The sequence below is a fragment of the Pyrus communis genome, chromosome 10 (assembly GCF_963583255.1).
Source record: "Pyrus communis chromosome 10, drPyrComm1.1, whole genome shotgun sequence".
Lineage (NCBI taxonomy): Eukaryota > Viridiplantae > Streptophyta > Magnoliopsida > Rosales > Rosaceae > Pyrus > Pyrus communis.
In genome coordinates, this window is record NC_084812.1 from 24312619 (window position 1) to 24337637 (window position 25019).

General features: G+C 36.4%; 3 protein-coding genes across 4 annotated transcripts; all 3 read left to right on the forward strand.

The window, feature by feature from the left end:
- The first annotated feature begins 1998 nt into the window (after positions 1 to 1998).
- LOC137748494 (protein unc-13 homolog) lies at positions 1999 to 16752 on the forward strand. Of its 2 annotated transcripts, XM_068488652.1 has the most exons (27): positions 1999 to 2198; positions 2338 to 2370; positions 2474 to 2649; positions 2743 to 2807; positions 3137 to 3482; positions 4012 to 4078; positions 4178 to 4331; positions 5285 to 5452; positions 5597 to 5707; positions 6407 to 6616; positions 8121 to 8222; positions 9179 to 9409; positions 9710 to 9784; positions 10136 to 10219; positions 10912 to 11094; positions 11207 to 11362; positions 11601 to 11693; positions 11821 to 11892; positions 12198 to 12315; positions 13048 to 13226; positions 13820 to 13901; positions 14048 to 14152; positions 14235 to 14341; positions 14928 to 15005; positions 15119 to 15214; positions 15789 to 15884; positions 16411 to 16752. In XM_068488652.1, exons 2-27 carry the CDS (start codon positions 2363 to 2365, stop codon positions 16582 to 16584), a joined length of 3336 nt encoding a protein of 1111 aa, XP_068344753.1. In that variant the 5' UTR covers positions 1999 to 2198; positions 2338 to 2362; the 3' UTR covers positions 16585 to 16752. The 2 variants fall into 2 exon arrangements, with proteins under 2 accessions (XP_068344753.1, XP_068344754.1); XM_068488653.1 differs by lacking the exon at positions 1999 to 2198 and having other exon boundaries at positions 2214 to 2370.
- A 2055-nt stretch (positions 16753 to 18807) lies between these two features.
- On the forward strand, positions 18808 to 21640 carry LOC137747564 (peptidyl-prolyl cis-trans isomerase CYP22). The gene is made up of 7 exons (XM_068487695.1): positions 18808 to 19007; positions 19127 to 19150; positions 19271 to 19358; positions 19736 to 19828; positions 20844 to 20876; positions 20961 to 21017; positions 21403 to 21640. Exons 1-7 carry the CDS (start codon positions 18838 to 18840, stop codon positions 21511 to 21513), a joined length of 576 nt encoding a protein of 191 aa, XP_068343796.1. The 5' UTR covers positions 18808 to 18837; the 3' UTR covers positions 21514 to 21640.
- Positions 21641 to 23849: 2209 nt separating this feature from the next.
- Positions 23850 to 25019, forward strand: LOC137747005 (chitinase 2-like). The gene is made up of 2 exons (XM_068487005.1): positions 23850 to 23919; positions 24187 to 25019. Exons 1-2 carry the CDS (start codon positions 23850 to 23852, stop codon positions 25017 to 25019), a joined length of 903 nt encoding a protein of 300 aa, XP_068343106.1.

The following is a 25019-nucleotide window of genomic DNA, read 5'->3' on the forward strand; positions in this document are numbered from 1 at the left end:
ACCACCATTACAAGATTCTCCACCGTCTCACTATCATCACCACAATTGCAATCATCTTTGACACCACCACCTTTCACTAACAAGTACCATCACCGTCGCCACCATTTCCAACCTCCATCTACACTTCTGACGCCATTACTGCCACCTGCGAATACCACCATCACCATCTTTACCGTTTCACCACTATGGCCACCATCACCACTACCACCACCATCACCACATTCCCAGCCCATTATCCTCACTATTGCCAACCATCACTACTACTAGCACCACTCTGCTCAACCACCATCTTTACCACCACCATCGCCATTACTACTAAACACAAATTTATATTTTTGTTCGAGATTTTAGATATTGGTACCAGACAAGTTTTTAATGTTTCATTCTCAAAAACCGTTCTCCGATTAAACCACCAGACGCATTCTTAAATCATAAAAATACAAAAATTATGTCATTTTCATATTACAAAAGGTTTTTTTTAATTAGCACCTCACATAAAGTTGAATACACTCCACATTAAAATTTGATATAAAATGACACATATACCTTATTATGTAATGACAATTTTGACCTCATAAAGTTAAAAAAAAAATATATTAAATACACCACAAATCAAATCATTTTTTACATATGTCACAAGATTATTTATTTTCTTCAACTCTTAAAATCATTTTCCCTCTCTATTGCAGAACAAACCCTAATCAATAAAACTACAAACACATTGACTAAAACAAATTATTTTAGACGAAACATGAAATCGACGTTTCGGAAACTTCACATAATGCGAAAGTTTCATATTTTATTATTATTTTAGTGACTCCAACGACATCGGCATGCCTATAACTACAATATGATTGACATCTCTTGAAAAAAGTATGGTCGATTCATGTATCACTCTCACCCTCTGTCTGTTACTGCTTGTTGGGGTTGTGGCTCAAGATTGACATGCCTAAATATGTTAATTTGTAATTATCTTATTGTTATGTGCTTCAGCCTGCATGCCATCGTGTTTGTGATTGTGCCCCCACTCACAGTGTAGGTCATACGCCGGATGATCGGCATGAAATCGACTCCCACCCTTAAAGCATCTACTCAGATGCTTATGCAGGTTAAGGAGTTTCGATTGGCTTTAAACTTTCGAGAGCTGAAATTCTTCTATCCAATGAATCATGGAAGCATTTTAGTCAATTTTCTACATAAATTCTATCTTTTAAAACCGGTTTCATTGTTTTGTGATTATACAGAAGTAAAAAATAAAATATGCATTTGCATCTAAGACGTGAAAAGTGTGGGGTTTATGGAGAAAAGTGTGGGATGTATGTAGAAAATGTAGGGTGTACATGTAGAAATGTGGGATGTATGTAAAAAATGTGTGGTGTATTTTGAAAGTGTGGGGTGTAAGGGTATTATGAGAAAGTATGTGTGATGTATTAAGATAAATTTTAATTGAAAAAGCAAGCGTGAAATGTATTAAGTATATGTGGTGTATTCAATAATATGTGGAATGTTAATAAAACAAGCTTTTTGTAAGGGTTCTTTAAACATTCATGATTTTCAAACAGACATGGCTTCTCTGCCCTCCCAGTTCCCATACGCTCTCATCCCTTCCTATTTGTGCGGTCACGGTTGAGTCACGTCAACATTTTAGATTACTATTGCTTTTTGTCTTATTATCTTTATAAAAAATTTAATATAAAATATTGACGTGATTTAACCGTGATTACATAAAATAAAAGGAAATGAGAGTATATGAGAACTAAGAGCAGAGAAGCCGTATCCTTTTCAAACTCCCGTCGCGCATTAAATTTCCAACAATAGTTTATTAGTCAGCGAGATGGTGATGGTTTACTTAACTAGAGATAATTAATAAAATGCTGATAATTAATTGTATTATTTAACCACAGAGACAGAGATCGTTAATTTGATAATCCATCTAATTAATTTGAGTGAGCAAATGGTTAAACAAAAAACAAAAACAAAATTAATTGATTAAAAAAAGGCTTTTGAGATCCAAATCTCATCCAACTGGGATTTTTGTTTTTCCTCCCTTTTCAAAGCTTCACCATCCCAACTCAACCGCAGTCAAAACTACGCCGTTTCACTTCCTTCCCTCTCAGCTCCGCCTTTGATTCTCTCTCTCTTTCTCAGTCAAACAAACTCAATGCTCAAATTAATGTTTGGTTGCCGAGAAAATTGAGGTAAAAAAAAAAAAAAAAGGAGTTTCGTCTTTGTGTTCGATCAAAATTACTCTCATTTTCTTGCTTGCCAAACAGAGCAAACTACGCAACTCTGTGTAAAGCTTCAGTTTTGTTGTTTTTGTGTTTTTTTCTCTCTCAGGTAGCATAATTGCAGTCGTTTCGAGATGGAAGAGTAAGTGTTGTTTTACTAATTAATTTTTTGGAAAATTTTAATTGTATTTTTAATTTTAGCTGAAATCAATAGAAATGAACTTCGATTTGATGATGGAATGCAGGGAAAATGCAGTGGAGCTTTTACAGCGGTTTCGCCGCGACAGGCGAATGCTTCTTGATTTTATACTTGCCGGTAGCTTGATAAAGAAGGTTATAATGCCTCCCGGTGCGGTTACGCTCGATGATGTGGATCTAGACCAAGTTAGTGTTGATTATGTGATCAATTGTGCTAAGAAAGGTGGTCTCTTGCGTTTATTTATTGTCGATTTTCGAGTTGTATTCTTCGTTGGAGTTTCTTTCTTTGCACACACTGACGATTTTGACAATGTAGGTGGAATGCTTGAGCTTTCGGAAGCTATTAGGGACTACCATGACCATACCGGTTTACCGCAAATGGTATGTGCAATTTATGACATGATGTAGTGAGTTATTTTCATTTTTAGGTTCAGGATTTGAATCTGGTCCCAAATTAAGACCCATCATGCATGTATAATTCCCATTTAAATGGTCATCTGTAGCTCCTCCGCTTTTACTTATCTTTTTTGGGTTGTGGTTAAATACGTAACTCAGATATTAGTTTATTTTCTTTTGTAATTTGGATTGGGATATCCATAAAAATTCCTAATCGGTAATCTTCTGCCTATTGTCATGTTCATTTCCTTGTGTTTCTGTTAATTTGTTTGCTTATTTTATATGTTTTCTGTTGATTATTTCCACTTTACCAGAACAATACAGGTTCAGCTGGCGAGTTCTTTTTGGTTACAAATCCTGACTTTTCTGGTTCTCCTCCAAAAAGGGCACCGCCACCTGTTCCTGAATTTGTGCCGCCTCCCGTTATCATGCCGCCTCCAAGTGTTATATCATCTGTTCCTGATCTTGACTCATCTCCGGTTGCATTAAGTGTGTCAAAATCAGAATCCTTTAACTCTACACAAGTTCAAGAACTTACGGTAGATGATATTGAGGATTTTGAGGATGATGATATCGATGAGGCTGACAGTGTCCTCATTTCACGAAGGACACGAAATGATGCTGCTGATCTTGCTCTTGGATTGCCTCCTTTTAAGACAGGTACTAGATTTTTAAGCCCAGGTGGATATGATGCTTTTAGTGTTGTGTGGAGCCAAGGTGCAAAATAGCCGGAACACTAAATGCACGTGCATGTATATCAATAATTCAATATTTATATATTTTTTCCAAATTTCTGTTAGATTGTTATGCTTATATGGTGTAATAATCAATCATACAGGCATTCTTAATTCACGTGTTACTCGAGAGTGAAAACATGTGTTATGGCCCTGGCTATATTTCAATCTATAACTACTACCAATCTGTACACCACTATTTGTTTATAACTTTCATTGAAATTTGGATACATTTGTTAGAAATTAGAAAAATTGGGAAGTACTAAAGAGGTATAGTCTATAGACTATAGAGTGACCTACAGGTATACTGTTCAGACAGATCTGTCTGCTTTTTCTAGATAGCCCATGAATCACTTGGCAATCAGTAGCAAAGATTGCATTTCCAGCTCCTAGGTTGACTGATGAAAATTGAAACATGACTCATAATTTATTTTCTTCTTTTCCTTCTTTTTCAGCTATCACAGAAGATGGTCTCTGTGAAACTGCATATGAAATCCTTTTGGCATGTGCTGGTGCTTCAGGGTATGCTTTTAGTTTCTTATTTGGTCTGCAAATACTTTGTAATGCCTTGAATGTTCTGTTATGACACCATCCGTGCTTGCCCTCTCTCTGTCTGAACAGGGGTCTCATTGTGCCTTCAAAAGAGAAAAAGAAAGACAAAAGGTCCAAGCTGATGAGGAAACTTGGACGAAGTAGAAATGAAAATGCTTTGAGTCAGTCTCAACGAGCCCCTGGATTGGTTGGGTTATTGGAGACTATGCGTGTTCAAATGGAGGTATTTACTAGTCGTTTACTTTTCAAAAGGATGCATTACCAGTCTGTTTCCTTTTTTCTTTCCTCTCCATTTAAAGTTGAGATAGCTTTTGTTATTATAAAGATGGAACTCCTCCATCATCCCAATCAGATAGGCAATTGGCGTATGGATTTTGAGAAGTTCTTTATGAGGCTATCACATAGACGGTGTTTGAAAAGAATTAGAAATGAATGATGTTTATTAATGGTAGCTACAAATATGTTCGCGGGCATATTTGTTTTCTAAATATAAAATATTTTTATAAACATATTTTATGTTAGTACAGTCCTGTTTGTACTCTTATATGGTACAATACGAACACAGTACAGCTTATCCGGCCACTTAGTTCTGTACAGTACCACCAAATAGTACTAAGGTTAAGACAATGCAAAATAGTACATTAGCATTGGATTGAAATTGTGCAGTTCAGTCCTGTGCACTAAACAAGCCCGGTAGAGTAGTTAAGAACTATGTAAGCACGAAGGACTTTATGGAATGTTTTTCTTTTGAAGCTGGAGGGTTAATACTGCTTTTATCATATACAAGCTTCTCAGTTCTATGGAGTATGGACCATATTATCATCTGGTTCTGCTAGTTCCTAGCAAATGTGATGTATAATTATATTTTCAGCGGGCCAGTAATTAGATATGGTACATGCATATGTTAATCTTGTATGCATTGGTGGCCATCACTTCAAGCTGCTATGAACTGTAAAAGTTGTTAGTAGGATCAGTTTTTTCTTTCCATATTTGGGTACGTACTGAATGTATTCCTCTTTAAGTGACCCTATCTGTAGCTCATTAATTGGGATTGTAGTTTATATGGCAACAGCCAGAGGGATTTTTGAAATCCTGCTGGTTGCTGATATGGTTCTTTATGCTGTCCTGCTGAACTGTATTTCTTTTTGTTCTTATTGGCCATACTTACGGATGCAGATATCTGAGGCAATGGACATCAGGACTAGACAAGGGCTGCTTAATGCCCTAGCAGGAAAAGTGGGAAAAAGAATGGATACCTTACTAGTTCCTCTGGAACTTTTATGCTGTATTTCACGAACAGAATTCTCTGACAAGAAGGCGTATATACGGTGGCAGAATAGGCAGGTAAGTTCTATTCCTTACAATCTCTTTCATTTTCTGTTGATATGTTTTATTGTCCTATTTGGTGAAATTGGACGGGGGTGACCATATCCGTACATGACTTCCAAATTGAGAAATTCTCTCTTTTTTTTTTTTTTTTTGTCACAGTTGAATATATTGGAGGAGGGGCTTCTCAACTTCCCTGTTGTTGGATTTGGGGAATCTGGACGCAAAGCGAGTGAGTTTAGGATCCTGTTAGCAAAGATTGAAGAATCTGAGGTGCGTCTTATGTCTTTCTAAATGGTTGCAATGCCCTCTATCACGAAATTAGAAATTAAAATTTAAGTTTTCTATTTGAATTTTGAACCCATAGTTCACCCCGCATTCGAAATACACTACAATTTTTAATTAAAACTCTCATCTTTTTCTTAGAAAACCCACCATGTGTTCCAAAATTGCTCCTATACCCACACTAGGAAGCCCAACACACAACTTACTTCCTTCAGTAACCCTAAACTCTAAACCAAAACATGCCTAAGCCACCATTTTAAGGTATTATTTTGGTATCACTGGTTTGAAAGGTTGAGTTGATAAAATGGAGTTTAGTGGTATTCTTCCATAAAAAGGAGTTCTCTTGCCTTAAATCAGCCAGTTGTTAAATTAGAAGCCTTTCTGGTTGGCCACATTCATAAACTATCAATTGGTCAATTGAATTTATACATTCTGCTGAAGGCTCTGACTTGTTCCTAGAGAGGTAAAGAAAATGTAGAGATTTGGCTGAGTTCCTTAAAAATCTTTTACTTTTTAGTTTTTATAATATATAAAGTAAAATTGAAAGATACATTATTCTTTTGCCTTGTTTGGATACTCCCTTATACCTTTTCGGAGTATTCATGATATAATTCATAGCTTTCTGCTATTTTTTAATTTATCTGTTTTGTTTTTCATTTTCCTTTTTTCCTTCTCTTTTGATTGCAGTCTCTTCCACCATCCACGGGTGAACTCCAACGAACGGAATGCTTGAGATCTCTTCGAGAGATTGCCACTCCACTTGCTGAGAGGCCTGCTCGTGGTGACTTAACCGGTGAAGTATGCCACTGGGCAGATGGTTATCACTTGAATGTTAGACTATATGAGAAACTGCTTCTCAGTGTCTTTGATATGTTGGACGAGGGAAAGCTGACTGAGGTTAGTACTTTTTGTTCTTGGCCATGGCAACATGACTCTGTCAAAGGAGGATTTAATTCTACAAAAGAAGTGCTTTCATCTATGTTGCCAAGTCACTTTCTGCTTGATTGGTTTTAGAAGCTTTCTGGAGTTGGGTTAAGATCTCCATTCTGTTTGAAATTCTGAATTTAACTGATACCTGGGCGCATTTGGTAACACTTCCGCATTTGGTCTGGGTTCTTTTTCAGTTAAATATGAAAAGGAAATGTATGTTAGAAAGGAGGGAGGGAGGAAGAAGGAAGAAGGGATAAATGCTGGAGAATGTGTGAAATAACAACTATTTTGAATTGCTTTTAGTTTTTAGTTTTCATTTCAAATATGATTTCACCAACATTTTGTCTTCATCCCTCCCTCCCATGCATTTATACTCTTATCTTTTGAGAAAAAAAAAAAAAAAACCCGAAGAGTTCCAAAAGGGTCTGAATATGACATTTAGCATATTCTCGGAAAATTGGATTTTTTGCATGCTTTCAGTGTCAACTTGGTATCCCAATCAGATTTCAGAATTTGTACAGCAAAATAGTTGTAATTTGCTTTCCTGGATAGTGATTTAGGGTAATCTAGGAAATGTAACCTTCCAGTTATGGGGTGGGTGCTACCGTGTTAGGGTCAAAACAATTATAGATTCAAGGCTTGGAACTGTAGAAAGAAAGGTTCAAAGGTTTTATTAATTAAAAGGTTGAATCTTGATGGTTGAAGCTGATGGACACCATAGAAGGATACTTTCAGAGTTCTAGCACCCATTCATAGTAATATTTTGGAATGTTGCTATAGAGGGTTTTAGTTGGTAATAAAGGAAAAAGAGTTACAATCCTGAAGGGATGATAAAAGAGAAAAATCAAGTTTGTTCTAGCAAGATGAACGGCATACAGAGAAAGAGATAGAATACACTTAAAGTTCAAATGGTTTTAGGGAATTCTTATTGGCACTCCAAATCAGTCATACTGCATTCCTCTTAAGTGGAGATTATCTCATATGTTCTTATAAGGGAGGAGTGTGGGATGACTATTTTAGAGTGCCTGTCACCTCTCCTAAGTACACAGTTGACTAAATTATAGATTCTTAGACCAAGGTAGATGTAATAAAATTATTATCTAGTTAAGGTAACTACTTCTTAAACACAGGGACCTATTTAGTTCCAGCACTCCTGCATCTGAGGAATTTCTGGACTCAAAACAATTGATAAATACTAAATATAAAGTTCTCCCTGATTTATGAAATTCCAGTACTGCCTATGTGAGGAAAAAAAGTCAAAACTCAGCTCATAACTGAAGACTCAATATGCAAATTGTTTTAACCTTAGACTCTTTATTACTCGAACATCAAAATCAATAATAGCCGTTTGTCCATTGTGTGATGACTCCAGTTGTAAATACTCAAGTCACCAGATATGGAATTTACGATGAACGCAGAAGCTAGGCTTTTTCTCTGTCTCTCATAGTCTCTAGCTCATCTTTATTTCCAGGAAGTAGAAGAAATACTTGAGCTCGTGAAGTCGACATGGCGTGTTTTAGGAATCACGGAGACCATTCATTACACCTGCTATGCATGGGTCTTGTTCCGTCAGGTATAAAGGCCACAAGATTTATTTTCTATTTGAATGGACCTACAGCCCCTAAAATGATTTTTTTTCCTTATATAATGTAATTGTTTATAACTTCATTTGTGATGGAGATTGGAGGGTACGATTGACATGTCTCATACTGTTACAGTTATTATTTATATTCTAAAAAGATGGTCTTTCATACATTCACTAGAGGATATGGACTTAACAAACAAAGGACTCTCTCTCTCTCTCTCTCTCTCTCTCTCTCTCTCATATACAAACACACACAGAGATACGTACGTGCAGTATGCATACCATATAGAGTTATATAACATGTTGATGATAATTTTCCTTTAGTTCGAGGCCCTTCGGACCTATAGGCCTATGAGTTACACAAAGGAAGGCACTCGTACCCCATCCCATGAACCTCAAATCCATGCTGCAAACATCCATATCTTGGGAACCTTCAATGTATTTCTAACATTTTAAAATTGTATACCTAGAGCATCTTGAAGAGTTGAACTTGCATTGAATGGCACTGGTAATAGATATCAGCTTTGTTTTTTAACAAATTGACATTTCTTCTTGTACTTTTGAGCTGGTAAATCTTTTCATGGGGAACGGAAGTGTACTACATATATGTCATATAGTGACATAAATTCATGCATGTTTTTGGATGGTTTTAAGTATAAAGATGCTCATAGTGGAGTCACTGGGATGTCTTTCATCGGCGGCTTCTTCTGTCAGCATGCTATTATGTCAAATATCTACCCACTAATCTTCTTTGAGTCGCTCCATTCTACAAAAATTGTGTATTATTTTCAATTCTGGGTTTCTTTTCAGCCAGTTTTGTTCTTTCTATTTCTTCTGTTTCCTTTTTGTTTGTTCTCATCAATATTTTGTGGAAGTTCAATTAGAAAATTCTTGTTAGTTAATACCATCACCGTTCACATTTTATGTTGGTTCTGTCATCACAGCATGTTATTACTAGCGAGCAAGGAATTTTACAACATGCCATTGAACAGTTAAAGAAAATACCATTGAAGGAACAACGGGGACCACAGGAGAGGTCACACTTGAAGAGTTTGCATTGTAGAGTTGAAGGCGATCAGGGGCATAAAGATTTATCTTTCTTACAGTCATTCTTATTGCCAATTCAGAAGTGGGCTGATAAGCAATTAGGAGATTACCATCTGCACTTTGCTGAGGTAGGCAAAATTATACTTGGGTGTGGACCTTGTGTTTAATTTTATTTTTTGTAGCGCCAATGCTAGCTTTTGTTGAATAGTTATTTTTAATCTGTGTATGCTACTATGCTTGCTCTTTTACTTTTGTGGAAATAACTATCATATGCGTTGTGCCCATTCACTGCTTGCATGATCTATCATGTATGCTCAATTGCTCATGCACATACTTTATGCAGCTCTTTTCTACTTTTAGTTACTTTTACCAAGGAATTCTCCTAGTTTTGCAACTCAATACTCTTAAACTTCTCATGTACATTATAGGTGCCAGGTTTGATGGAGAATATAGTAGCAGTTGCGATGATTGCTCGGAGGCTTCTGTTGGAGGAACCTGAAGCAGTATGTGTAGACTCAAAAGAAACTTTGTGCTTGACTTATATTAGAGAATAATTCTTGGCTTCTCATCAGTGGGGAGAAACTTCGTTGTCACTGCTAAGGTGTTAGTTGAAGTGGTGGGACCAACCACTTTCACCAATTGGTGACATGATGAGAAGCCAACCATGGTTTTTGTAGAATAAAACTATTTTGACTTTCCAACTTTTTGATGTTATTTTTCTTGTGTGATGAAATTTATTTTTCCCCAATTGCAATATCTGGATTTTTTCTCTCTTTTATTTTAATAAAAATGACACAAATTCAAATGTAATGTCAACTTGTAAACTTTTTAAAGCTGAATTTCTTTTTTGACAGGCAATGCTTCAATCCACATCCAACACAGATGAAGATCAGATAGAATTATATATATCATCTTCTATTAAGAATGCATTTACAAGGGTAAGTGTTACAGTTGATTTAATAGGGTTGTTGGCTGACAAAGTATATTAGAAAAGCTTAGTATTTCAAACAAACGAAATTTAATACGGGGAAGCTAGGCAATGAACTTCTCATTTGGTAAGAGGTGCTAGAAGATAAAAAAGAAAATTACTTGGACCATATTCTAAAGACTTAAGCTTTTGGAACTTTCGTAGACCAACAATTATCATGGTATTAGAACAGGAAAGCAAAGGCCTTTTATTTGCATCTCTCCTCATTGGTGCGTTTTATGTCAAGACAAGGAGAGTGTGCATCATGTTTTTCCCCCATCACTCTTAATTTGTACATTGGGGATCAGGCTTGATGTTTGTTCTTATTATGAAGCAGTAAGAGGGTCTGCAGTTGCTATGTTTTATGTTCATTGGTTGTTAATCTGGTGAACTAAGTTTCTCCTGAAAGCATTTAAGTTGCGGATATAACGGACTGTCGTGTTTTGTTGTGGTTAAATCTGTTGCGTCCAGTACACAATTTATCCAATGGTCACATTCTTCATTGAACTCATATGCATATGTAATATAACAATGAGCACACTGCACGCTATACCTGTTGATAACCCTTGAAGTTCAATGATGATATAGACAACTTTTCATTAAGGACTTTGTACTGAAACATGGCTTTAAGTTTTCCTTTTCAAAATTTTTCTCGTCATGCAGATCTTACATTCTGTTGAAAAATCAGAATTAAAGCATGAACATCCTTTGGCATTGCTTGCTGAAGAGACGAAGAAACTTTTGAAAAAAGATGCAACCATGTTCATGCCAATTTTGTCCCAGAGGCATCCACAAGCAACTGCTGTCTCAGCCTCACTCCTTCATAGGATTTATGGCAACAAGTTGGTAAGCTTATATGCTGTTTCTTAATGTGAACTACATTTTACATATATTTTGTCCATAATACAGTATTCTTTTAGGTGGATGTGGGGAACTTAGTACTGATGTCTTATTTCAGAAACCTTTTCTTCGTGCTGCTGAACATCTGACAGAAGATGTAGTATCTGTATTTCCAGCAGCTGACAGCCTTGAGCAATACATTATGGAACTTATTACGTCCGCTTGTAGAGAGGAAACTGCAGATGTATTCTGTAGGAAACTAGCTCCATACGAGGCGAGTGACTCAATTTTCTTACATTACATATTTTCCTTATTTCTTTTTAGTTTCAAAATTTAATGTGAGCTTATTCTGATAGTGTATAGTCATGGATGTGCACAATTGGAATATAGACTTGATTCTGCTAAGTTAAAGCTGATTAATTACAAAGATGCAAACAATGTCAGGTTTACCATGTAGCACTAGTTGCATTGCTTCTTACCATCTTCTTATTAAGCTTCTTATATATTTCTAGATTGAATCTATATCTGGAACATTGGTGATGCGTTGGGTCAATTCGCAACTTGGAAGGATCTTAGGTTGGGTTGAACGGGCTATTCAGCAGGAGGTAAAAGTTACAGTTTATCCTTATTTATTTATTTAGCGCATCTTTTGTTCTCATCTGGAAAACCTGCATTCCTCACTTTGTTGTTTCTCTGTTGAGTTTCTAAATGTTCATGTGCATCATTTTACAGAGGTGGGACCCAATATCACCTCAACAGCGGCATGGGAGTTCAATCGTTGAAGTATTTAGGATTGTGGAGGAGGTATGACTTTGTTCGTTTGGGTATAAGAAAAAAATCATTTTAGGGATAAATCAATTATAATATTGTCGGTAGTTGACAATATTGTTGGTTATTCCTATTGGAGCTATCTAATTTAACTTAGTACATATGTGACATGTATAAATATAACAAACATATCATAAACTTAGTAAATAGTGATAAATCAGTTTCTTTATTGTTTGGACGTACTTGTTGGATTGGTATTCAAATGTATTATCTATTTCTGGCACTGGTCAGATACCTCTAACAATACTGATGTGTTTCCTTGTAAACATCTCTTTGTGCAGACTGTTGACCAATTTTTTGATCTCAAGGTTCCAATGAGGCCTACAGAATTGAGTGGTTTGTTTCGTGGAGTTGACAATGCGTTTCAAGTGTTTGCTAATCTCGTCATTGACAAATTGGGTAGGTGCTATTTGGGAGAACTAAATATACAATAAAGGAAAAAGAAAACAGAATTTGTCTTCAGGATTTGCAAGAGTTAAGAAAATTTCATAGAGATCCTAGCTCTTGGTTTGCCCTCGACCCTTTTCTCTTTTTCCTTTTTCCCACATCACAAAGGTTGTAGGTTAAGTCCTGTGCTCCCATGTGATTATATCATCCAGTAGGGATGAGTTGTGCAGTTCTAAATTGGTCATGGTGTGTTGTCACAGTTCTGAAAACTTCCATGTTTCCCTTACTCTATGTCGTTTGTATTCCCTTGGCAAAAATTGTTTATCTGGCCTTATTGAGAATTGATCTCTTATTGATTTTCTTGGTGGACATTATTGAAACACTCATTTTGCTCAATTGTTCTTTGCTTTACCACTGGACCCCAAAAACTTAAGCTGTTAAGGAATGAGTTAACACTATCTATGAAGCTAAACCCTTCTTCGCATGCAACCCATCATGCACACGAAGCTAAACCCTTCTTCACGTGCACCTTGCAAGTGAACAAAGAAGTGGGTCATGTGGTTTCAAACCCGGGACCTCCAACTACCAAAGCCTGATTACCAGTAATGGTCAACCTTGTATATTAAGCTAACAAGATTTTTTATTCTTCTCTACATGGTACAAATGGTTTTTGTCCTTTTTATTTCTTGTTGTCTACCCTTATTCTACCCACATAGACCTTAATTTTTGATTTTGGTCATGCAGCTACTAAGGAGGATTTAATTCCACCAGTGCCCATTCTTACAAGATACAGGAAGGAAGCTGGAATAAAGGCTTTTGTAAAGAAGGAACTATTTGATCCTCGGCTGCCTGATGAGAGAAGGTCTACTGAAATTAGTTTTAGAACGACTCCAACCCTTTGTGTGCAGTTAAATACACTTTATGTAAGTTCAGGTTTAGCTTATTTTCGTTAAGAACCTGCTCTCTCTCTCTCTCTTGGAATTTCTTGATGATATATTAGTATGAAATGCAACTAAGTATATCTCCTCTAGGCGTCCTGTGAACTTATAATGTTTATGTTCTTATATTGTACGCTGCCTAAGTTAGAAAATGATTAGTTATGTATATGTGATTCTTAAAATGCTGATAATGCATGCCATTCTTTGATATTTTCTATACTAGTGCATATCAAAATTGAATTGAAGTGATCTCTCTCTAGTAACCTACTGAAGCACTGGCCAGTCTACAGTTATATCAGAGCTGGCTTTAGAAGTAGATGTATTCTTTTCCAGCAAAAACATGGATGCTGATGAGACCTAAGTTTCATATGGATGTGATGTGATGGCACTCTGTTATATATGCTAAAGACATATGCTAAAGATCTTTAGTTGCATCCATATTTGATGGTCATCTCGTTTTTGTACACCATGTCTGTTATGTTTAAATTTGTTTGTCTACATATACTTTATTCTGTATAGGCATTTGATTGCCAATATGATTATCTAAAACAATCTGGTTTTATTTGTGCTATTCACAGTATGCAATCAGTCAGTTGAATAAGTTGGAAGATAGCATTTGGGAGCGATGGACGAAGAAGAAGCCCCGCCAAAAACTTATCAGTATGTGTTAAAAAGTGGTTTATAACCTTATATCCGTTTGAAATCTTTCCATTTACAAGAGTTTAGGTTGAGGAATGCATATGCTATTATTTACTCGCAATCTCTCGGAGGGCTGATATATTGACTATTTTTTTGTAACTTTGTAGAGAAATCCATAGACGAAAAGTCAAAAAGTTTCACCCAAAAGGACACGTTTGATGGCAGTAGAAAAGATATAAATGCCGCTATAGATCGAATATGCGAGTTCACTGGTACAAGAATTTTGTTATTTAATGATGTCCTATTCCTTGGAAAACTAGAGAACACTTATTAATGTACCAACTTTTGTTGCAGGAACTAAAATTATCTTCTGGGATTTGAGGGAACCGTTTATTGACAATTTATATAAACCAAGTGTTTCTCTTTCGAGGTTCGAAGCAGTGTACGAACCACTTGATACGGTCAGATTTATCCCTTTTGGAAGCTATATTCTATTTTTATGTGGTATCTGTCACGTTGCATATCATTTATGTGTCACCCATTATGAATTTTACATCTTCTCAATCCTTATCACCTAAATTGTATATAAGTCCACTAACTAATTTTGTCATGTGCATAATGGTAGCACAGTCTAACCATTAAATCGAGGGTGCCCTGGGGGTTTGAGCTAAATCTCATGAGAAAGATCCATCAACTTGAATAATAGGTTCAAGTAATAGTTGTAGTTGGGATGTGGCACAGTCAACATGACATAGCTTTTGTGTTGGAAGTTAGTGATGATATGAGTCATGCTCGCACCACATCAAAAATTGGATATTCACCACGGTCAATTTTGACTACCCTCCTCTTAACAACCTTGGTTGAGTTGAATAACTTTAGCAGTTGTTTAAACATATTGCTAACAGTTCAGAAGAACAAAAAAAACGAGTGCTGTGTATTTTTCTCGATTTGCCTTTAAAGTTTTATTCTTCAGTTATTAGTTTCCTTTCAACCACACTTTCTGTATCCATGTAATTTTTTAATTGATGTCGAAGACAACTATTGCAGGAACTTAGTCAACTATGTGCTATAATTGTGGAACCACTCAGGGATCGCATTGTGACAAGTCTCCTTCAGGCAACACTGGTATCCTCCACACCCTGGCTTCTTTGAACAAATCTGTCAAAAATCCTGTAAGATATTTATATTTCAATGGAATGTTTAATTTTTTTTTTTTTTTTTTTTGGCTGTTTTACCAGGATGGTTTACTCCGCGTTCTATTAGATGGCGGCCCATCACGAATTTTCTTGGTGGGAGATGCAAAGCTATTAGAAGAAGATTTGGAGGTCCTCAAGGTACCTGCTTTTTGCCTCTTTGAATATCGGAAGTGGTGGTTGACCTTTGTTCTCAAAAGTTTAAGCTGTTAGATTGTGGGCAAACAATTATTAACACTCCTCACATGGGGACAACCCCTCACCACCATTAGAGGGCCTGGCCCAACTGAATCAACCTGTATTTTGAGGTTGTCATTGTAGGGATTAGTTCTCGGATTTGCTTCTTAATACCATTAAACTTTTTTATTTTGGTTTATCACCATACTTAAAAAGCATTGACTGTTAGAAAATAGGCCAACTATTTAATACCCATCAAGAATGAAATCTTTTTTTAATCCGGATAGATAGTCAAACAACAAACTTGCATATCCTATCTCCACAAGTTTAATCTTCACTAGTTCCATTGCGTGTTGAAAAAAAATTTACTTACAGGGAGGCATTTGAAAGTTGCTTGAACTTCATTGGGCGAAAGAAGAATTGAAATGACCTCAATTATTTATTTAAATTTCTCCCAGACTTGTCTACTTTGTGTGATACATAGACTTTCAAATTTGTATACATGCTCTTAATTTGCGTCATTGTGGATGTAAAACAGGAGTTTTTCATCTCGGGAGGAGATGGCCTTCCACGAGGAGTTGTTGAGAATCAGGTGTCACGTGTTCGGGATGTAGTAAAGTTGCACAGCTACGAGGTTAGTTCATCGTTTTCTCTGGTTGAAAATTCATAAGTGAATCAGATTATTTCAGGCATTATACTATTCTATTGCCAATAGGAATAAGGGTTGAAAAGCAAAATGTACATCTAGACAGTTGTCATTTTTTAATTCAATTTTTGACATTTCTCTTGCTTTGATTTGAACAAGTTGGTTTGTTACGAACTAAAGAGAAAAAGGGTGAAAGAGAGAAATAACCATTGTTTATGAACCATAGAACGAACCACACAATATTCGTCTTACTGGAAATAAAAGCTTATGCAAGGCATGAATACTCCCAAGGTAACGGAGTAGAGGAGTCAACAACGATCTCATTGTCGCGCATAAACTGGAGCTTGAACACACACACACACACACACAATCACACAATATTCGCAGAACTGATTTTGGTCGTGATAATGTCGACTATCTTGGTTGCTTTGGTAGATAACATTGAACTAATTATAAGATGTCTGATGTCCATTTTTTTATGGGTTCTTTTTCTTTTTACTCGTTCTGTTTACAGACTCGAGAACTGATCGACGACTTGAGGTCTTCCAGTGGCCCGGAAGCGCGGGGTGGTAGAAGCAAACTAGGGGCTGATTCTAAGACACTATTGAGAATATTATGTCATAGAGGTGATTCGGAGGCCTCTCAATTCCTCAAGAAACAGTACAAGATACCGAAGTCCGTGGCATAGAGGGATTATCTTTGCTCTTCAGAGAAATGTAAAGCGGTAAAATTTGTACTGTTTTTGAAATTTGTTTGTGTAATTAGTTCATTGTTTCTATCTTTGTTAATGTAACTTATGAACATGTAATAAGAGCTATTTTACATATTAAATCTGTATTTTTTTCGGATTCCTAAATCTTTCCCATTTAAGATGTGAAAAGAAAACGTGTATTTGAAGCAAATAGAACGCAATGCACTTGCTGTCTGCATTACAACCATTCCCGGTGGAAGGAGTAACTTTGTAGGAATGACGCGGACGGTTTCGTCAAATGACGGAGATTATGCCGTTCCTCTTACGCCTCGGGTTTCAAAGACTAGTTTCTCTGAACATATCATGGAGTTGGAGCTAAAGAAAGACTTTGGCGTAAAATTGAGTGTAATCGTGTTTTAGAATTCATATAGTCAACTTCATTTAGCGGGATAAGACTTGATGGTGGTTGTATAATTCTATCTTGGAGCCTTGACAGCCATTTGTAGACAACGAAAGACGCTCACAAGTCGCTCATACATATTAGAAAATTTTATTCAAACACATGTTTTATATCTCTACCCTAATTAAAAACGCTTTTTATCATTCCCTCTATACATTCAACATCAGTTCCCAAACTATGCTGACTTTTACGACAAACCAACCTAAACATTTCTAAATCCCTAAATTAATTAATCCTGATGTATAACGATTCATTAGCAATTGCAGGTTAAGACGGCACAACACACTTATAACACACTTACACGAAGACTCGAGTTGAATTTGAGACGGTGTACATGTAATTGGGTACATTTTTGCTCATTGCTCTTACGTGCTAGTAACGGTCACCATCTTATTTATCACCATTGAATAAATTTAGAGTTTGAAAGTTATATCTATCCAATCATAAAACAACTCAGCTTTCAATGTGTCGAGCCTAGTAACCTGTAACACCTTACCTCGCTAAGAAGGCTGATGAGATGACCTCTACCAATAAGGACTTGAAAATCCTTGTTGATCGAGACTTGGATAAATAACTAGTCGGTCTCGAAGTAATGCTATTTATCCAAACTGAATGTGCTCCTTGATTGACTGTTTCTACGACTCTAGGGTTGTTTATTCAAACTGAAGATGTCGCTGGTTGCCTTCACAGTACTGTTTATCCAAACTGAAGATGTGTTGGCGGGAAGAAAGGGGAAGAGGAGAAAATCTCAAAGGATGTTGAGAAGCTTTATGCAGGACAATTTGTGTGTTGAATTGGAAGGGTCTTGAATGATGCATTCCCTTCTCTATTTATAGCAATGAATCCCTTGCTGAACTAGAAATGGACTCGAATTAGAACTCCTTAACCCATTCCAATCAGGTTTCAACCAATCCTAATCTCTATAGGACTTTGAACCAAGCTCTTTAACAAACAAGATTCATCCCCTAATTCTCAGCAACCTTAGCCTTAAGACTCCTAGTTACACGAGAATTCAACTAACTCACCCTTATCCAAACCAAACCTCATTGTAATAGGATTTGGCAGACTTTGACTAAACGACTTATAACAAGATTCTAGATGAATGCTACTGGATCGAGAATGATTCTAAACTTGACCCAAAATAATATTTTGGACCCAAACGCCACTCCACAAATCTCACAATTTAAAATAATCCAAAGATTATTGATAAGCTTTGTTAAAAAGAAACAAAAGAAAAGATCATAGATAAGGTGATCAGCGTAGGTGGTGAGCAAAAATATTTTCATGCAATTAGCCTTTTTGTTAAAAAAATGAAATGTAATTAACAATGGCGCCTTTGGACTTTGAATCATCCCTCTCTAAAACCCTTGATTAAACCCTAGAAAGCACTAACACTATGTTTGGGTGAAGAAATTTAAGATTACTAAGGAATTTAAAAATGATGAAAATTGAAATGACGAGATTTTATTTTCTAGAATTTGTAAATTTTCTTGTTTAGTTAACCTAAAATAACAATGAAATTGAATACGGAATTTGTTATTTTTAAACTCTCAATCATAGAAATTGAGAAATGACACCTATTTACATGGAATTTGAACGTGGGATTTGGTGGTCCCAAATTCCAAGTTTTTTTTCTACGCGAAAATTCTAAATTTCTATGTTTATAAATCCAAACAAGAGAATTGATGCCTGTCAATTTATAAATTCCAACTTTTACCAAAAGTCCATGTTTATTTCCATCCAAACATAGTGTAAGATTCCTCTCTCTCTGAACTTTTGGATCAATTTCAATGGCATCAGGTGGAGGGAACGCAGGCGGAGGAGTGGAGTGGCATCTACGGCCTCCAAACCCTAAAAACCCAGTCGTCTTCTTCGACATCACCATCGGTACCATCCCCGCCGGTCGCATCAAGATGGAGCTCTTCGCCGATATCGCCCCCAAAACCGCCGAGAATTTCAGGCATTTTCCCCTCGTTTTCCCTTTCTGTTACTATTCCTCTTCTGTCATCCACTTCATCGTTTAAGACGCCGTCGTTCGTTCCTGATTCAGCTTGCTTGTCTTCTCTTTTCTTGTTCCAGGCAATTCTGCACCGGCGAGTACAGGTAGCCAGCCCTAACGGCCAAACCCATTATTTCATTCTCTCCAAGTTTGGGGATTTTGATTTTTACTATTTATCTGGATTTTGTAAAAAATTATTTGAATTGGATATTGTAAATTGGCAGAAAAGCTGGGTTGCCAGTTGGGTACAAGGGGTGCCAGTTCCACAGGGTGATTAAGGATTTCATGATTCAAGCTGGTGATTTTCTCAAGGTTCTTCCTTTTTCTTCAACAAGTATCTAATTTTGTTACGTATGCCGTTTCAGATTCTTTAGGAGGGAAAGTTCATGGAATTTTGGGTTTGTTACCATTTTCTGAATATGAATGATCATGCTTATATATCGGCTAGGTAGTCATTTTTAATGGAGATTGTTTTTAACTGTGTTCTTCGTGTAATATATTCAGTGTGCAACTTCTACCCCAATCATATCTATTCAATGCATAACACTGCTTACAATAATCTTCTTTCTTATGAAAAACATTATTGTGAGGAATCTGCGGATAAAGAAGGAAACTGCTGTTTTCATAATGCTCAAACTTTCTTCCTCTTGTTGTTGCAAGAATCTTATAGTGAAGACCTTTCTTTGCAGGGTGATGGTAGTGGATGTGTTTCCATCTACGGACATAAGTTTGATGACGAGACTTTTGATGCCAAACACACTGGTCCCGGCCTATTGTCAATGGTATGCATTTTCATGTTGCTTTTAGTATTCAATAATTTCCTGTGGTTTTCCCATACTTTTCGAAGATTCATATCCAACATTTGTTTGCTTTACCTTACCTTCATGTACACTTGAATCTCTTTTATGTGGAGAATTGAAAATGGGTAAAGCTTTTTATTTAGTCCTTCAGTGCAACAAATTTGTACGTGGAGATACAAAAGATTAGTTTCTAGTTAAATTTATGTGTGGTTTGAGATGTGAAATTGATTGCTTCTAAATGTGCGTAGGTCACTGAAGAATTCTATTCAATGATGAGCTTTTATACTTTTCATCCTTTCTTAGGCAGTATAGTTCATAGTGCTAGTGATTGGTCCTTTTATGTCAAAGTCTCATCGGCATTGGTTTACTGATGTAAGTGAGTTTGGAGTTTAAAGTCTTACTGGCCTTTGATTTTGGGTGAGTCTGTCAAAACTGAAGATCCAATTTTTGAAGAGTAATATTAGCATATCACATCGGCATTCCTTGTTTTCTGGTATGAGTTTCAATTGTTTCTGTAGTGTAATTAACGTGTTGAGAGTCCTTCATATCCTTCTTCGTGGATATATATCCATTACTAATTAACTAGTTACTTGCTTCTGAACACATTGTAAGATGTGTAAGAGGTAAAGAGATAATGTGTTGACACGTGCACAGGAGTACTTCTCATTCCATTTTTTTTGTAAACCTCAACCTTTCTTTAGGTTGCTGCAATGTTCATTTAGAACAGGGAAAGAAGAAGGGGAATTGATGGGATTTCCAATGCCCATTAACCTATTAGGTCTACGCGCAAAATTAATAAGCTGTATTAGCATTGTATTATTTGTTACTTCTTGTAAGATTTTATGCTTTGATTGGCCACACAAATGGCCGAGGATCCTGTCCGAAACAGGAATTTTTACACATGCACATACAAACAGAGACACAGATATATTTTTCGGTTCCAACATGAGATTGTACTCTTGATACTGAATCGATATAATCTTTTGCTCCTTTTCAGGCAAATAGTGGACCAAATACAAATGGGAGCCAGGTTAAAACAAAACTGTCTCTCTTTTGTTCTCTCTTATTACACACACAGAGATGTGACTGATGTTTGTTTGCTTTTGCACTTCAGTTCTTTATCACTTGCGCGAAATGTGACTGGCTTGACAATAAACATGTTGTGTTCGGGGTACGCTATGATCCTTCTCTCTACTGTCAATAATGCATTATATTTCTCAAACATACAAGTCACCTGATTTTTATCAAAGAGATTCGTTATTTAGTTGCCAAAAACATAATAAGTATTACCATGCATCCATCCAGAATGAAAATTTGATAATACCTATCCTGAGCAGATACAAGTCATTTTGTGCTGTGAAACTTTTTGCGTAAAATGATTCTAGGAACCAAAATTCCACACCCGTGAGCATGCAAACAAACATAAGTTGTCCTAGGAATTTCCACTGATCTTCTATCCTTTTGTTACCTAGCTCTAAATCACCTGCTTTAGGTTTAACCTTCCAATTTTTTGGTAGTACTGACAAACTGTTTTATTTTTTGTTAATTTTATGTAGAGAGTGCTTGGAGATGGTCTCTTGGTCGTTAGGAAGATTGAGAATGTGGCTACGGGACCCAACAATCGCCCTAAGCTAGCCTGTGTTATTGCTGAATGCGGAGAGATGTAAACCCCGAGTTTGTAAGCAGCTTTATTGATGGTTAACTATAAAAACTCTTGTAACCAATAGAATCTTAATTTTCCCATAAAAGCATTCTATGGGTTTAATTCTAATACAGTATATTGTTCTGACTTCTGACTTAAGATGAAGGATCCTTTTGTTCATATGTTAACTGAGGGTTGCACCGTTGTTTTTGGAAAGCAGAAACTTCATCAAAGCACTAGCTCGTCTAATTTATCTGCCTGTTGACTTGGAGGAGCCATCATGGTCCCTTTTCTACGTTCAATTACTCGAGTCGTTTTAAGTTGCTTTGCATATAATTATGTGTTTTTATCCCCCATTCCTATATTTTCCCGTACGACTTGTGTTTGCCACCCTCTCTACATTATTGAACGTAACGGTCATGTCGTTCAACCTTAGTGTTTCAGTATAGCCACTTTTCGAGTAAACACTCCTCACTCCCCAAGATTACCATCACACTCTCCTCTGTGTTTTCCTTCCACCCACCATGCATTCTTTTACTTACCCCGTGTTTGATAATTTGATCCAACATGTTCTTAAATAGGCAATTGCTTGTTAATTTTATGTTTGCATTTTCTATTGTTCACTAAGGTGGCTTTTGGTAGACAGCATTGGCTTGGATAGGATAACTCTTTATATTGAAGACGTTTTGACGGAAGAAATGAATGACAAGTTCCGTATTTTGTCCAAGTTGAAGGACTAGTGAAGAAAAGTTATCCTTACAAATTCCCACAAAAATAGGATTAAAAGGAGTAACCTTTAACTTGAGGATTGCCAAGGATAACTTTTCTTCTCAAGTAACTTTCAACTAGAACGAACTATGGAAGTTGTCATCTATGTCTTCCTTCGAAATGCTTTCAATACAGTGAGTTATCCTATCCAAATCAACCGTGTCTAACAAACGCCGCCGTATTGTTTTTTCTTTTAAAGGTCCGCGTTCTAGTTGTTCCAGTATGAAATATAAAAAGAAATGAATGATTTGTTTTCTATATTGTTTGGCTGTTCTTTCTCTATGTATTTTGAATTGCTTGGATGGGACAATCGGCTGGTATCTCTGTGGCCACTAGATTTGGCCTCTCTGGTTCTCTGTGCTGTTTCTTTTCTGCCTTTCGGATTCCAGGCCAAACAAAAATTGTGACATATTCATTCCAAACGAGACGTTCGCTTTCTAACAAGAGAATCGAGTCTAATAAAAATAAAAAATTTGGCTAATTAATGTTTTGACAGTGAGATTCATTCTAAAACTAAAAATTAAATGGTTATAGACAATTGCTTGTTTTGCTTATGAACATCCTAAGAGCAAAAGACATAAGCAAAAATTGTATTTCTTCGGTATATATGTAATACTAAGGCCGTCTTTGAGACTTTGATGACTCAGTGCGAAATTCATGAAGGAGCCTCTTTTTACGATAGTTTTCTGAAAGAAAGTAAGACAATGTATTGATGCTAGAAAATAATAACTTAAAAAAAATAAAAAAAAATATAAAATAAAACAAAAAAACCTTAGGACTTACTGATTGTAAGTTTACAAATGTCGTTAAATAATAAATAAAAAAAGCTATAAACATATATAACCTTCACTAAATAATAAAAATAGTTCAATCTGGACAACCAATCAAGAAAAAAAAAAACTTCAAAAACTCTAATTTAAAGCTTCACTTGAATATATAGTATTATTATATAATAAATTGAAAAAATCGATTTTAGGGTTGTTATTGGCACTCTAAATATCTCATTGTGCATTCCAAATTTTTATATTTAGAAAGAAAAATGTACACTTATAAGAAGTGGACAATGAGAATTTTAAAGTGCTAATAAAAACAAATTTTTTAATATATAGCATTACTACGTATAGATATTAGATGACAAATTTTTTTAGTATCCGTCAAAATTTAGGATCCTGTGAGATTGCACCTTTCGGTCCCCTAAAGCGGCCTCTGTATAAAACAAGATGAATAAAAGTGGACAACCAGTGCATGTAGAAATCCGACTCTATTGATGAAATCGAAACCGTCAACCTAAACGAGTTGTCGTAAGCGTTTTCCAGGGTTTAGAGACAACGTCCAGGCTGTGTTCACCGAAGCTTGAAAGCACCTTTCGGCAGCGATGGAGCAGTTTTTTGTCCTGAAGCAGCCGTGGGAGGCAAGAAAGATGCTACGACTAGTTCCTTAGTTAATAAACAAATATAGATGAAATTCTTGTAACCTTCAAAACTCTGGTTTTGTCATTAGTTTCGGCGGCCGGCCGGCTGAGTCTGAACTTCAGTAGACTTATAAAACCACAGCCTTCTTCATATCTTCATTCAATCCCAAAATCTAAGAAGGATGGCTCAAGTACTTCAACTCTCTCTCCTTTATGTGGCATCAGTTGTCCTCATGTTTCAGCAATTTTGTGGTACATATGCAGTACTATTTTCACAATTTTTATCACATAAAACGTTTATTGTTCCATTTATTTGAGCGATACTCTAAACCAATATAAATTACGGAGAGGGAGAATTGAACTTGATTATGCTCAGGGGAAGCTCACTCATTAGTCTTTCTGATATGGGACAATTGTATTATATGCGAACGATATATATTAGTATCATCAATCCGTGTCATATGTCCAATCTTTTGATTTCTGAGCTAACCATTAATTAATTATCTATGCATGATTCAGACGGGAAGTTAATGATGGAGTACATTGGAGCCACCGGAGTTCCCATAACATTTGACTCCGTACCGATTGACAATGAGATCGACTTCCATTTCATACTCGGGTTTGCGATTGATGCAGACTCATTAGGCAAACAACAAAATGGGATATTCTCACCATATTGGCAATCTACATTAACCCCACAATCTGTTGCAGCCATCAAGAAAAAAAACCCTAATGTGAAAGTCATGGCAAGCCTCTCAGGTTGGAGCTTAGGTGATAAAGTCCTTCACTGGTACAATCCGACAAACCCCCAAAAATGGGTATCTAACGCTGTCTCGTCGCTCGGTTCCATAATTACCACTTACCATCTTGATGGCATTGACATAGACTACGAAAACTTCCCAAAGCGCGGTAATTCAAGTTCTTTTTCTTTTTGCATCGGCGAGCTCATCACCGGCTTGAAAAAGAAAGGGCTCATTTCCGTTGCTAGTATTGCACCGTTTTATACTACAGCTGCGCCGTATGTTCAGCTCTTTGATGACTATGCAGATGTTATAGACTATGTCAACCACCAGTTCTACACCGACAAAGTTACTACCCCGAAGGGATATCTGCAAGCCTTTAAGATTCGAGCCGCGCAATTTGGCAAGGAAAAGTTGTTGCCCGCCTATGAAGTAGATGGAAGAGGAATTCAAGGGGATGCCTTTTTTGATGCTTTGACACTGTTGCAGACAAATGGATTTGAAATTAATGGGGTCATGATCTTCTCAGCTGATGCTTCTTTGAAAAACAACTTTCACTATGAGAGAAAATCACAAGCTTTCTTGCTCAACTCTACCAGTAGTACTAACTAG